Source organism: Cynocephalus volans, chromosome 2 (assembly GCF_027409185.1).
Source record: "Cynocephalus volans isolate mCynVol1 chromosome 2, mCynVol1.pri, whole genome shotgun sequence".
Classification (NCBI taxonomy): Eukaryota; Metazoa; Chordata; class Mammalia; order Dermoptera; family Cynocephalidae; genus Cynocephalus; species Cynocephalus volans.
Genome location: NC_084461.1, coordinates 188042203 through 188057574, shown reverse-complemented (window position 1 = coordinate 188057574; position 15372 = coordinate 188042203). Strand labels below are relative to the sequence as shown.

Below are 15372 nucleotides of genomic sequence, written 5' to 3'. Positions count from 1 at the left end.
TAGGACACAAAACATTTTTGGTCCACATCAAAGAATGGGAGGGGTTTGACGAGTGTGCTGAAGATCCTGCATGGCACTGTCACTCTCACAAACCTTATAAGGGCAGGGAGCTGTAGGAAGCAGGGACAGTCAGGCTGCCCAGCTTGGTGGCCATTCCATTGAGCCGTCTTCCAGGACACCAAGCAACCTGAGTAGGGATGCCACCAGTGCCTTCAGTCACCACAGGTACCTTCTGGTGTCTGAAGTTGCACACAGCCAGTATGGGGTGTGTGAACTGAGGTCTGTCATTTCCCCACCTTTCAGATGGTTCAGAGACCTGGCTGGGTTCTAGAAGTGCTGCTGTCCCACTTCTAGAGCTGTGGACCAGTAGGCTAGGCAGTTAGCTTTGCAGCCTCAGCTTCCTTGCCTGCCTGCTGGGGTCAGCGGGGGCGTTCTTTGTGTACACCATCACCCAGGGAATGGCAGCCTCCTGGGCCACCCTGGGTAGTTGGGGCTCGAGCCCTCCTTCCTGTCTCTCCTTCAGGACCCCCAGCTGAGCAGAGGCAGGGGCCAGGGTTGGGGTGCTCCCTGCCCTTGGGCATGGACCTCTCATTCTCCGCCTCTGAACCCCCACTGGGTGCTGAGGACCGACAGGTGTGGCCTTTACTCAGGGCTGGTGGCAGAAGTTTGGGGCCCACACTCCTGCCTCTGAATTTGTCCTCAGGGAATGAGGCCAGCTTCCACCCAACTCTGGAACCCTCCAATCTGAGCAAGCTTTTCACCCACACAGATTCCCAGACCCAGCACCAGTCCTCAATTTAAATCCAAGGCCAGGAGCTGGCATCTTTAATCCCTTCCCACCTGACTTCCTACTCTGAGCAAGTCTTCCTTGGACCAAATACTGAGAAACCTGGGAGGGGGGCACAAGGGTCCCGGAAGCTGCAGACCTTACCCTCTACAGCTGCAGTGGGTGGGAGAACTGGCCATGACAGGCCCCCCTGCTTGCTGCCTTCTCAGCCTGCACTGGCTCACTTGGGCAGCAGGCACCACTTCCCAGAGCTTGCAGCAAGCCCCTCATGGCCAGCTCTCGGGCCGCACTCAGGCGTGCTTGGCAGCCTCCAGGCACCGCCTGCTGCACAGCAGCCACGTCCCTGCTGGTGTAAGGTAGTGAGGCTGGACTGGACATGCACCTCCCCGCAGCCTCCCAGGACAGCAGCCATGGCCAGGAATTCCTGGCATTGGGGGGGCCCATTGAGATAAGTGCCTTACTAAGGTTTTCCACTTCCTGCAGGAGCCTCCCTGCCTTGGGGCAGCAGGAGGGGTCCCAGCTGCCACCTCCCCTGTTGGGGCACAAAGGGCAGGCTTTTGTCATCTGCCTGGGCAAGCTCAGCAGACCTGCCCCAGCTGTACCTGGGCTGCCACCAGCCGGGGCCAGGGGGTGGGGTTTTTCCAGGTTGCTGTGAGAGATGTCAGTTGTTGGCAGCCCAGAGTGTCACTTATTTCATAAACACACAGTACCAACGATACCAGGAATAAGTCAGAAGCCCACAAGTCGGCCTCCTCCTTAGCAGCCATGAAAATATTAATTTTTAAATAACATTGGTTAGAACGCACTGTTGTAACACCAAGATCAAGGGTTTGGATTGCCATACTGGCCAGCTGCCATAAATAAATGAATGAATGAATAAATGAATAAACAAATAGAATACCCTTGTGCGTTGCTGGTGAGGATGTGAAATGGAGTGAAAACAGTGGAAATGGCGTGGAAAACAGTATGGCAATTCAGAAGATTAAACAGGATCACCCTGTGATCCAGCAATTCCACTTCTAAGTATATACCCCCAAAGAATTGAAAGGGGCAAGAACAGGTATTTGTGCACTTGTGTTCATGGCAGCATTATTCACAATAGCCAAAAGGTGGAAACAAACCAAGTGTCCGTTGATAGATGAATGGATAAAATTTGGTACATCAATACAATGGAATATTATTCAGCCTTAAAAAGGAAGGAAAGTCTGACACATGCTTAAGCATGGATAAACTTTGAGGACATTATTCTAAGTGAAAGAGGCCAGTCACCAAAGGACAAATACTGTATGACTCATCTTATTTGAGGTACCTGGGGGTCATCGAGTTCATAGAGACAGAAAGTAGATTAGAGGTCACCGGGGGCTGGAGGAGGAGGGAATAAGTTGTTACTGAATGGAGACAGAGTCTCAGCTGGGGAAGATGGAAAAGTTCTTTGGCTGGATGGTGGTGATGGCTACAGAACAGTGTGAATGTGCTTAGTACACTGAGGAGTTCTTGAAAATGGTTAAAATGGTGAGTTTTATGGAGTATATATCTTACCACAGTGAAAAAATGGCCTGTAATCCTACCATCCAGGTAACCACCGTTAACACATCTTAATTTACGTGAAATACCATATGTATTTGTAATATATATGTTATATAAAACTACACATGGTTTAAAAATTCAGATGAAGAGAGGTATAAAATTAAAAATACATTTACTAGGGCCGGCCCGTGGCTCACTTGGGAGAGCGTGGTGCTGACAACACCAAGTCAAGGGTTAAGATCCCCTTACCGGTCATCTTTAAAAAAGACAAAAACAGAAAAACATTTACTTCCCAATCTCTACTGAATTCGTGTTTCTCCCCAAATAAGTTGTTTCTGGTTCTACCTTTAGAAAAATAGTTTGTGCTTTTACATAGTATAAAGAGCATACCCAAAAGGTCATGCTGTACACAGAAAGATGCCTGCCAGCGTGGTCATTGTGCCCTTTGCTCCTTTGGACAGTGCCAAATCACATTCTATAGATGGAATGATTTCTGTCACTCTTTTGCTATTGGTGGACGTTTATTTCCAGTCTTATGTGTAATTATTACAGTCTGTGCTGTCATGAACGTATTTTGGCATAATATTCAAGGATATGTGAAGTCAAGTTCCTTGTAGTGAAATTGTGTGTGTGTGTGCGTGTGTGTGCACGTGCGTGTGTGTGCGTGTGCGTGTGTGTGTGTGCGCGTGCGTGCGTGCGTGCGTGCGTGTGTGTGTCAGTCAGCTGGCCAGTATGGCAATCCAAACCCTTGACCTTGGTACATTAACATTTTTCATGGGTGCTGTCAGATTACTCCCACCAGTAGGGAGAGTGCTGATGTTCCTGCACCTTTGCCAACACCGGTACCATCAAGCACTTTAGTTTTCACCAGTTTCAGATGGGAGAAAACTCCATAGCTTTGATCTGTTTCAGCTGCTGTTTCTTGAGTGCTCATCTGGGCCAGGCCATGAGGCAAGCCCTTTGACCAGTGATCATCCCCAGCCTTCCACCCCTGAGGTTGGAAGGAGGAGTTAATCCCATTTCCTACATGAGCAAACTGAGTCTCAGGTAGATGCATTGGCTGGTTTTGTCTGCCCAAGGCCTCTGGCCCTGAAGCTTTACTATGGTCTTGACCATAATCTGCTCAAGAGAAAGCAGCCCGCCCTAAGCATACCCTGCTGTCGCTACGGTCCTCAGCCTTGCTGGATTTAAAGGCTGCCAGACACACAGTCTGGCAGGGGCAGTGCTGTCACAACGAAGTTCTTGTGGGCCACTTAAATCTTCCAGTGTCTGTCTCTTTATAAACAACCCTCTGGTGACCTCCTTTGTGCTCACAACTTTTTCCTTCTTTGGGTAAATTCTCAGCAGGGGGATTTCAGAGAGAAAGTATAATTATCTTTTTTGGAACTTTCAAGGGGGCTGGCTGGATTGTCCTCTCTGTGCAGCAAATCTGTAAGCCCAGGCTGGACCTCTAGCCTTTCCAAAACCCTCCCCTCGCTGTGGCCTCCCCCAACTGCCCCAGTTTACCTAGGGAGCCCATCAGTGGGCTTCAGGTTAGGGGTGAACCAGGAGCTCTCCAGTCTCTGGAATGCCCACCCTCTTCCTCTCGCTGGAGCTGGGAGCTGGGTGGACTCTGATGAAGTCCTCTGAGACCTCCACCACAGCTTCCTCAGGCCTATGGGAGGTTGTTTCTTGGACTGGGATCAGATCTCCCCTGCTTAAGGGCTGAGGGAGTCTGTGTGCTTGGTGAGGTTTTGTGTGGTGCGGGGAGGGGGAGTGCTGGATGCTTGTGTCATTCCTGAGTCCCCTCCTTCCTCCAGTGCCCCCTCAGAGGTATCCCACTCTGCACCAGGAGGGTTGAGCCTCAGGAAGGGAGGACTTCTCTCTTCCATGAGGAAGCCTCAGACCTGTGGCCTGTCATGAGCAGCTCCCTTAGCCTCTCTGTCTTCATGTTCCTTTGGCACAGGATTCAGAGTTGAGTCCCCTCTCCTTGTCTTCAGGTGTCGGTGTAAACTGGCAGGGATGTCAGCACTTGGAGCCCTGGGGTGGGGAATGTGGGTGAGGCATGGCCCCTGGGGGTCCTTGTTGGGGTCTGCATTGTCTGTGGATAGGAGCCACACCTCTGCCCTGCAGGCTGGGTCCCCTTTGGCCTCATCAACAGATCTGCCCTGAGCCCTTCTCAGTGCTGGGCCTAGTCCTTCACGGGCCTGAGGCCCAGTGAAATGATTTTTAAAATTTTTTGGATCGTCATCCACCCACGAAGTCAGTCCACCAGCCCCTTGGCCCACAGGCCCATCTCCCTTATCAGTCCCTGCAGGGCCACAGGGATTTAGTCCAAGAATTGGGTGGGTATCACAGCGAGCAGGGGTCTGTCCTTAGGGTGGTGTCCAGACTGGAGCCCCATCCTCGATGGGCCCTCAGCACCCTGGCTGCACCTGTGCTCACTGTGACTCTTTGTCCAGAATGGCGTGTATATGCACAAGCCTTGTGTTGACATGGGGAGCAGCTTCTGTCATACTAAGGGAGGCCCACGACTGTGTGGAGACTCCTAAGGATACCCAGAAGACTGGCCTCTGCTTGGAACAATGCTGCCAGTAAGGCCAGGCCAGACCTTGCCCAGAGGCCGCACAAGGTTTTTTTATTCATTTAATAAAAATGTGAAATTTGTGAAATATAGCATGCATATAGCAGTATACGATAACGTACATAGTGTGTGTGACTGTGTGTGTGTGTGTGTGTGTGTGTGGCTGGCCAGTACAAGAACCCAAATCCTTGACATTGGTGTTACATTTACAAGGTGGCAGTAACCATCTGAGCTAACCAGCCAGCTCCTCATATATAGTGTTTAAATAACCACAGACAAAACACATGTACACACCACTCAGGTCAAGAAATGGAACATTTCCATCACCCCAGAAGTCCCCTGTGTGCTCAGACCTGGTCCCATCCCTCCTGCCCTCCTCTGCTCCCCACCCTTGCCGGAAGTAACCATGATTCTGAATTTTCTTTTTATATTTTATTTTTTGTCCCTGGAAATTGTGTGAACCTTGGGTAAATAACGTCAATTTTTTCACCTGTAAAATACCTGTACTGTTTGTTATTCCGTTGTTTTGTGTTTAGTTTTACCATATCATAAACAACACATTTGTTTTTTCTTGAACTTGATGTAAGTGGTTATGTTGTATTTATTTTTCCATGATTATCTTCTACTTATTTAAAAAATTGATTCATATTAATTCTACTGTAACTCATTATTTTATCAAGACTATTTTTAATAGACTTTATTTTTATTTTATTTATTTATTTTTTTATTTTTGTGTGACCGGTAAGGGGATCGCACCCTTGGCTTGGTGTCGTCTGCACCGCGCTCAGCCAGTGAGCGCACTGGCCAGTCCTATATAGGATCCGAACCCGCGGCCTCGACGCTCCCAGCGCCGCTGCGCTCCCAGTGCCGCACTCTTCCGAGTGAGCCACGGGGTCGGCCCAATAGACTTTAATTTTAGAAGTTTTAGATTTATTTGGAAAAATTGAGGGCCGACCCCGTGGCGCACTCGGGAGAGTGCGGCGCTGGGAGTGCAGCAGTGCTGCCGCTGCGGGTTCAGATCCTATATAAGGATGGCCGGTGCGCTCACTGGCTGAGCGCGGTAAGGCCGGTCACAAAAAGACAAAAAAAAAAAAAAAAAAAAAATTGAGCAGAGAGTGCAGAAAGTAACCAAATATTCCCTCCACATCTTGTATCTTCCCCACACCCCACCCCACCCCCTTTTTTTTTTTTTTTTGGCAACTGGCCAGTACAGGGACCCGAACTCTTGACCTTGGTGTTATTTATAATCACCGTGCTCTGACCAACTGAGCTAATTGGCCAGCTGTGTTTCCCCTTTTATTAATATCTTACATTACTATGGAACATTTATTCCAATTAATGAACCAATATTGATACATTATTATTAACTAAAGTACATAGTTTATTCATATTTCCATAATTTTCCCCTAAATGTCCTTTTTTTTTGTTTTAGGGACCACATTACATTGTCACAATCTCTCCTCAGGCTCTTCTTGGCTGTGACAGTTTCTCAGACTTACCTGTTTTTGATGACCTTGACAGTTTTGAGGAGTACTGGCCAGGGTTTTTTGTAGGATGCCTCATACATTTTTCATTGCTAAACAATATTCCATTATATGGATAAAACATGGCCATTTTATTAATTCTGCCATTGATAGACATTTTGATTGTTTTTAGTTTTTTGTTTCAAACAGTGCTGCTATGTGTTTTTTCCTAGTGTGCACGAGCACACATTTCTGTAGGGCTACACTCAGGAGTGGACTTGGATCTAGGGTGTGTGCCTTTTCAGTTTTACTAGATATTGTCAAACTTTCCCCCAAAGGAGCAGTACAAATTGACATGCTCACCTGCAGCACTTTATTCCACTTCTTCACCAGCATTGGGCATTATCAAACCTTAGTTTTCTCCAACACAGTGGGTATGAGATGACATAGTGATTGTAATTTACGTCTTTCTATTTTGTAATTAGATTGAACATCGCTTCATATATTTAGGAATGATTTTGAAGAGAAATAATGTCCTCTTCTGTGAAATTCCTTTTTTTTTTGGCTCACATTTCTATTGGGTTATCTTTTTTCTTATTAATTCATAGAAGCTCTTTATATATTGTAGATATAATTCAGAATATGAATTGCAAGTATCTCCTAGTTTGTGACCTTCCTTTTCATTTTCTTTAGAGTATCTTTTTATTAACAGGGGACCTTAACTTTAATGTAGTTGAATCTCCTTTTTTGTGGTTGTTTTCTAATTCTTAAGAAGTCCTTTTCTTTCTCAAGGTCAAAAATAAATTCTATATATAGATTCTATATGTATAATTTGAGGCAGGGATCCAATAGGTTTTTTAAAATTTATTTTTAAACATGAGAACAACCAATTATTGAAAAATTGCTTACTTTTCCCACTAAACTATAACATCAGCTGTGTTGTAAATCAAGCATTCATAGATATGCACCTGTTTCTGAGCTCGCTCTTCAGTTCGTCAGTTTTTCTGTCCCAGCACTAGTAACTGCACTGTCTTAATTAATATAGTTTTATAATAATTACTAATACTGAAGGGGCAGGATCCATAACTTTATATCTTAGCAGTGTCTTGGCTGTTCTTAGCTCTTTGTACTTCCATATGATTGTTAGTATCAAATAGTCTAATATATTTTTTAGTAATAATAATGATGATAATAAATTTGAGCAATTTTCAGAAAGGCATACTGTGAAATTTCTCCATCTTGCCTGCATTCTCCTAGTTCTCTCCCCAGAAGCAACCATAGTTACTACTTTCTTGTGTATTTTTCCAGAAACAATATGAAATCACATAAGCTTATGTGTATACCAACCCCTTTTTGTATTTGCATAGTTCATCAGCAGAGTACATTCAAAAAGTAAAGTCTCAGCTTTCAATGAAATCTGTTTAACAATAGGTTATGATTTATAAATATTAAAGATAGGGCCGAGCCCGTGGCGCACTTGGTAGAGTGCTGCGCTGGGAGCGCAGCAACGCTCCCACCGCGGGTTCGGATCCTATATAAGAATGACTGGTGCACTCACTGGCTGAGTGCCAGTCACGAAAAAACGACAAAAAAAAAAAATAAATAAAATAAAAATAAAAAAATAAAATAAATAAATATTAAAGATATATAAATATTAAACTTCATACAGCAAATCACAAATCAAGGCATTTTGAGTAGTTTTCAAACTTACAAAGTAAATTTTATAATTTCTACTAATTTTGATGGACAAACAACCAATTTAAACTTCGCCAGCTCTCACTAGCTGATTACTGGACATGTTTTTCTCTCTTCCTGTTGAAGGGAATCATGTTAAAAATACAGATCGCTTTTCAAATTAGGAACATCTGGAGCATGCTAAAATCACTCAGAAACAGAGCAACAGGAACAACATATTTAATATATTCTTATGATGTTATTATTGATTTTATTTGGGCTTTGAATCTATCATCCTTTCTATTTGTTCTAACTTTTTAGGTTTCTTTCTTTTCCCCCTTCTCTTAGTATGTTAGTTTTGCCTCTGTTTCTGTTTTTTCAGTGGTTTTAAAGTGGTTATACAACGTGCTTATTTATTGTATCCACACTTAAAGTTAACTGATGTCTTTACTGTCCTCTTGGATGACAGAAGCCTTCAAATCACTTAAACTCTGTTTACCTCTGTCCCCATCTGGAATTTCCCTTCGTGTGGATCTGCTGGTGAAGAACTGTCTGAAAATATCTTAATTTTACCGATTCTTTAAATACTGTGTGTATTTTCTCTAGGTTCCCTTTCATTTCTTTCATCCCACTGTTTTCTGCCTTCCATTGTTACTGTTTTTGAAGTTAGCATTAGTTTGTCACTCCTTTGGGGGTAATTTTTTTTTTTCCTTTGCTGCTAAGATTTTTTTTTTTTTTTTTTTTTTTTTTGTCTTTTTGTGACCGGTAAGGGGATTGCAACCCTTGGTGTGGTGTCGTCTGCACCGTGCTCAGTGAGCGCACCGGCCATTCCTATATAGGATCCGAACCCGTGGCGGGAGCGCCGCTGCGCTCCCAAGCGCTGCACTCTCCCGAGTGCTCCACGGGGCCGGCCCAAGATTTTCTTTTTCGTTTTCTGCAGTTCAGTATACTATGTCTAGGGCTGTATTTCTTTTTATTTATCCTGTTTGGGATTTATTAGGATTCCTGCATTTGTGGATTGCTGTCTTTTATCAGTTCGAGAAAATTCTCAGCCATTTTCAAATACTACCCCTCTTATACTCTCGTTTTCTGATGTTACAGTGAAATGTATATTTGACTTGGCCACCTTTCTCAGTCTATCTTCTAGATATCTTAACCTTTCTTCCATATTTTCCATCTATCCTTCCCCCTTCTTTCTGCTGCATTCTTGTTAATTTCACCTCATCTGCCATTTTATTCATCATTTTGCTGTATCCACTCTGATACCACATCCATCCATCAAGTTTTTAATTTTGGTGATTGTACTTAAACTTTTTTGTTTTTGATGACCTTGACAGTTTTGAGGTGTATTGGTCAGGGATTTTTCTTTTGGGATTGTCAGATGCTTTCCTGGTGATTATACTGAAGATTGTTTTGGGAGGAAGACCACAGAGACAAAATGCCATTCTCATCACTTCAGATCAAGGGTACATGCTCTCATGATGACATCACCTGGCTGAGGTAGTGTTTGTTAACCCTGACCGCCTGGCTGAGGTAGTGTCTGTCAGGTTTCTCCACTGTCAAGTTACTCTTTAAAAAAAAAAAGATGACTGGTAAGGGGATGTTAACCCTTGACTTGGTGTTGTCAGCACCACGCTCTCCGAAGTGAGCTAACCAGCCATTCCTATATAGGGATCCGAACCCATGGCCTTGGTGGTGTCAGCACCACACCAAGTGAGCCACAGGCCAGCCCACCAAGTCACTCTTTTCCCATCCACTCTGTATATACTCTGGAAGGAAGTCACTGCACAGCGCATGCGTAAGGGGTCGTTAGGATGCTCCACCTCCTTGAGGGCAGAGTATCTACATAAATTACTTGGAATTCTTATGCATAGATTTCTAGTTTCCCCCATTCATGTAACCATTTATTTATAAAAATATGGACTCATGGACATTTATTTTATACCTTGGATTTTAATCCAATACTACATTATTTTCAAATTTTTCCAGCTTTGGCTGTCTGGCGTATTTTCAGTTGGACCTTGTGTCCCTTTGACATACCCCCACCCTTTTCTTTTGGCTGCTGGCATAACCCCATTTTTGACATTTTTAAATACTTATTTCTGGCACTACAGTATTCTCTGGGTATGCATCATTATTATTTTCTGCCCTACACCTAGAATCAGCCATTTCTCCAAGGAGCCCTAATTCCCTTTACTGGAGAATGGTACTAGAAACCTAAAACTGGGAGCTAAACGTGCTCATTGCTATTGGGCTGTCCTTACTCTTTGCCCTCTCAACTGAGTGCAAAGACGTGTGTGCTCACCTGCGTATATGCACATCACTATCAATATTTTCATATGGAACCATTTACATCAATATGAAGCTAAACATGAGTTCCTCCTGGTGTCTCCAACTCTCTCATTGCCCCACGGACTGCCCTAGCCTTCTCCCATTAGCTTCTCCCCTTGCTTCTTCTGTAAACTCCTACTCTAACAGACAAACCTGGCCTCCACCATCTGCCATCTATATTCCAGCATTTTGTTATTCTCAGCAACCACCATTACTAGAAACTGTTAGCTTCCTCCTATTTTTTAAAACAAATGGTAGAATGTTGCTCTGCACTTGAATATTTCCCTGGGCAGAAAACATATACTGGACATCGTTTCTTGCTGGAACATTCAGGTCTAACTTATCTATTTTGAGGACTGCAAAATAATCCACGGAAGGCATCCAGATTATTTCCAATATTTTGCTGCAGCAATGTTGCAGGGATTATACTTGTTTTTGTAAACCTACGGGAAGATTCATGAAAGTGAAGTGCTTGATCAAAGGGTATGGACGTTTAAAAATCTGATATTGTCCCATTGCCCTCCAGAGATTGGGCCTCCAGTCTTCTCAACATCAATCAGTGTTGGAATATCTGTTTCCTAATGCCAGCTGCAAAGGATAGATCAGCATCCAATTTTTCCATCTTTGCCAATCATGTGAAAGAAATTAGCTTTATTATATGCATCACAAATATATTTTCTTGACACTAGGGAGGTGTATTCTATTCAGAAATTTTACATTTTATATAGTTAATTTATTACTCCTCATCCAGGATTTTGTGTTATGCTTATAAAGGCCTTTCCTCTTCTATGTTTTCTCCTAGTATTTTATGGTGTACTTTAAAAAAAGAATCTCAGGGGCTGGCCAGTTAGCTCAGCTGGTTAGAATGTGGTGCTGATAATACCAAGGCCCAAGGGTTCAATCCCTGTAACGGCCAGCCACAGGGAAAAAAAAAAATTTTTTTTTTTTTACATTTTGCATCTGATCTACAGTCTCCAAACTTTTGAGGGCTGCTGACAACTTAGAGAGTGGAGTCTTAGCTTTCTTAATCACACTGACTAGTAAGGCCTTGTGTTACTTGTTTCTCTAAAGACCCATTGGTGTCACACTCATCCCTGAGGGGCAAGGAGCTAGGGTGGGGCTCTTATAGTATTTCACACGAGTGGACCTTCTACCACTCTGCTCACTTACCCACAAAGTCGAGTCCAAGAAGTTCCTGTCCCTTGCACCCACAAGAGGGTAGAGCTGCTCTGCTCAGCCTGAGCCTCCCTGCGTCCCACAGAGGTGCAGGCGCAGAGCTGGAGGCCCTCAGTGCCCATCACCTGCCCTCCCACAGGAGAACAGCCAACACCATGCTGAGGATTTACCGTAGAATAGATTTATTTACCTGAAACCATGTCTGTGCAATCCTTATTAGCACAGAAAGAAACAAACTTATCTCTATTTACAGTCTAAAGTCAAACATGCGTTGTGATAAACTGACGTTTAGCATTTTATTAAGATAAATGCATCACAATATTTGTATTGCACCAACATCTGTCTACTGCTTCTGATTTCATTAAATAAGTTACATTTAATACAGTGTGAAATTGCTATCTGCACACTCAAAAGATAACTGAAGTTATGAACCGGAAGCTTACATTTTAACCATTCAACACCTGTAGTGTTTCTAATGAATTTATAAATAAGCAAACTGTACAGGGCCAATTAAAAAGTAGCATATTTCAATGTCACTGTAGAGAAATCTGGCTACTTACAACTGAAGGCATGCATTACAACAGAATGTTGTACATTTACACAAGCTATGACATTTTGCACAGAGAAATGTGGAGACTTGGCTGATGGTTTCTAAGTTCTCGGATAAAGTTTCGGAACCTCATTCTTCTTGTAGCAAAGAATCCAAACTTCTCTGGAGAGGTTTCTGATTCATTAAGCTAAATTGTACATTTGTAGTTATGATTTTGATTTAAAAGCTAAAAACCCCATTGGTAATCCACATTTCCTCCACATAACACACAATGAGTTGGGAACTTTTTTCTACTTTTCTCTTTCCCCAACATCAATCATGCAGAGGGTTGGTAGATGTGTTGCTAAAAACGCACATGCACGCAACCGAACACCCTTACATTTCTGCAAAATGGTTTAGGAAGCGGTTACTCCAGTATTGCTGAAAAGGAAAGAGAGAGGAAATCAGCTTCATGAAATACGGGGAGGAAATGTTAGAATAACTAAGATGAAGATCAATAGTGACAGATGAAAAGAAATATTCAGCTTGATCTTTCAAGATTAAGACCAGCATTTCTGATTAACTGTCCCTGAGGTGCTGCCTACACTTGTCACATCCAGAAGCACTGGTACAGTGACACACAGCCCTCGTGTCATCTGGCTACAGAGCAAAGGCCACCCCTGCCTTGCAGGAAAATGACACGAGACAGACACTTTAAGTAATTTCAGTTGTAAGAGCAGTGAGGTGTGCGAGAGAAAGCAAGGTCTGTGTTAGCAGTGCAGGGGAGATAAGCGGAGGGGGTGGTGAGCAGCAGCAGCAGTGCAGAACCTCCGAGCCCACTCTCCCCTTCCCTCCTGGGCAGCCAGCCTCTGGGTTGCAGGCCCAGCTCTTCCCAGCCCTGAAGGGTAACCACTGGACCTGGCTGCTTGTCATCCTTCCCTTTCAGTAAAGAAAGCTGAAGGCTACCCTTATTGGTAACTGCACGGGGTGGCTTGGCAGAATTCAGTTGTTGAAGTCAAAGAGCAGCCACTGACTTAGCTCATGGCCCTGTAGACACGCTCTGGGCAGTGGTGAGGTGCTTGGCAGCCACAGAGCTAACGCTGTGGTCTCGCATATTCCTGAGGTTTGCCCACCTCATTCATGGGCTCAGGGCCCAGTTGGAGGGTAACGTGAGAGCAGCTGCCTATAAGGGACACTGACCAGGTGCCCTGCTTGTCTGAGAGCTCACCTAGCTCTCACAACAGTTCCTTTCAGAATGGATCACCCACATTTTGCAGAATGAGCTGCTAGAGTGGTACCCCAGATAGGGATGTGAGACTGCTGGTCTTCTGGGCAGAGGGCAAAGCTCTGTCATAGAGGACAGTCAAGGCCTGGGGCAGCAAAAAGCAACACTGATGGGATGGCCTTCAGCCTACCTGCTTATCAGCAAGGAGCTTGGAGCTGAGTTTAATGCTAGAGCTGTCCAACAGGGGGTGCATGGTGGGGCTGAAGTGACGATGCCTGTTCACTTACTGTTGTCCTTTCCTGGGGGTGCCAGGTGAGGACAGGGCTGAGCACCTGCTACCTTACTGCAGCATGGAGGCCTACAGCCAGGGATGTGCCCCAGATCCTGATGCTGGGCCTGTGCTTTGTGGGTAGACTCAGCTGAGAAAGAGCAGACGCTGGTAAGTTTTCAACCAGCAAAGCTGTAGTCACAAGAGACCAAGCAGCCCACCTCAAGGCGGCAGTGCTACTCCCAGCTGTCTGTGCCGAGGGAAGTGGGTGCCCAAACAGCTGAAGGGGCTTGCAGCTGAGAAGCCACAAGGCGGCGGCCAGTCCAGGGCCATCTGGGGACGCACATGTCTCCTCCAGCAGCCCACAGCATTCAACTTTTTTTTGTAAAGGCCACTAAATTAAGGAACTGAGTCAGGAAAAATTGACTATCTGGTTAATTTTGTTTCCATTGAATGGTGCACCCCCCAGCAAACTCAGACGCACTGTACCAGGATGCAGCCTGATGCACTCCTTGCATTTGATTCCCCTAACCCATTTTTTTCTATACCTTATGATGCCCAAACTGCCAACATCTACCCCCAGCCTCCAGCATCCTCTGCCAGGCAAACCAGCTTCCCTCCCTGAGAGCTGCTGCTCCCCACAAGCAGCCCTGGAGGCCTTGCAGTGAGCCCGACCAGGACCGTGCTTTCTGAGTCAGTCCCTACGCTCCACTTCCATTTCCTTAAACTTGGACCTCTGAACTTGGCAGCACCTTGTCCTGCTTGCCACTCCTTAACTTCTCCCCAAACTCCAAGTATCTGCACCACATCTTCTGGCCATCACAATAACCAGAGCCTGAGCACCTTCACGAGAACAGTTGGGGACTCACAAGGGAGGGAGGAGCTGCTGCCACCTAGACCTCCTTCCCCGGGACAGCGATTAGGCTGGCAGTTTTGGGGCTGAGCAGAGCCATGCCCTAATAACTGCTTCAACATACCCTGGAGAGATAAGACAACTCTTAGCCACAAAGAACGTGACCCAGAAAGGTAAACAGGTGGCCTATTTAAGACAAACCTACTGATGCTCGAGTTCACTGGTTCAGTTACTGCTTTCACTAGCTTTTTGCTTTTTAATGAACAAAGTAGCAATGTTCTGGGATGATTCCTTGCAGTAGCAAGGATCAAAAAGATCAAAAGCTCCATCCCATGTTTTTGTGAATCCCCATTTTGGCACTAGAGGAGAGACAGCCCCTTCAGCCTGCCAGTCTGGCCAAGAGTGAGTCTCTCCCCACCAGGCTTCTGCCTGATGCGGCCCCTCCCCCAAATCTTGCTAAACCACTGTCCTAGGCAGTGCGTGGAGTCTACAGGAACCACACCTCCATCAGCTGCTGCTAACGCCTGCATCTCCCATGCTGTCCAGTGGTCACAGGCATATATGTACCCCCCGCTGCTTTGGGGGCGTCTTGGAGTACAGAAGCATCTGATACAAGGGGACTTATTGGTTAGTGTCAGTCATCTCATTTGGTGGCAGTCATCTTTAGGCTAAAGCATCCAAATTCCAGGGAAGAAAATACTCACATTAGTTGATGGATGTTGGAAGGCATTGGAGGAAAATACCACAGTTAGGACTGTTAATGACTTATACAATGTTGGGAAGACCGATCTTGAACATGCACAAACATTGATCATAGTAATGATGATGGTGGTTAGTTCCACAAATAAAAATAGTTCTATACAATATGTTCATTTGGTCATGTTCTATTTACAGATTTTACAAAACACACACACACACACACACACACACACACTTGCCCTTACGTTCTCTACACCAGGCTAGAACAGGCCAGCAG

At 45.0% G+C, this 15372-nt stretch overlaps 1 protein-coding gene across 1 annotated transcript in view; it reads right to left on the bottom strand.

Annotated features, from left to right (window-relative positions):
* Window positions 1-11680: 11680 nt before the first annotated feature.
* ATP2A2 (ATPase sarcoplasmic/endoplasmic reticulum Ca2+ transporting 2) overlaps window positions 11681-15372 on the bottom strand; it is a 59486-nt gene continuing 55794 nt past the window's right edge. Inside the window, exon 21 of the mRNA XM_063087422.1 lies at window positions 11681-12491. Coding sequence (XP_062943492.1) covers window positions 12478-12491 — 14 coding nt within the window. The 3' untranslated portion in view covers window positions 11681-12477. The remainder of the gene's footprint in view (window positions 12492-15372) is intronic.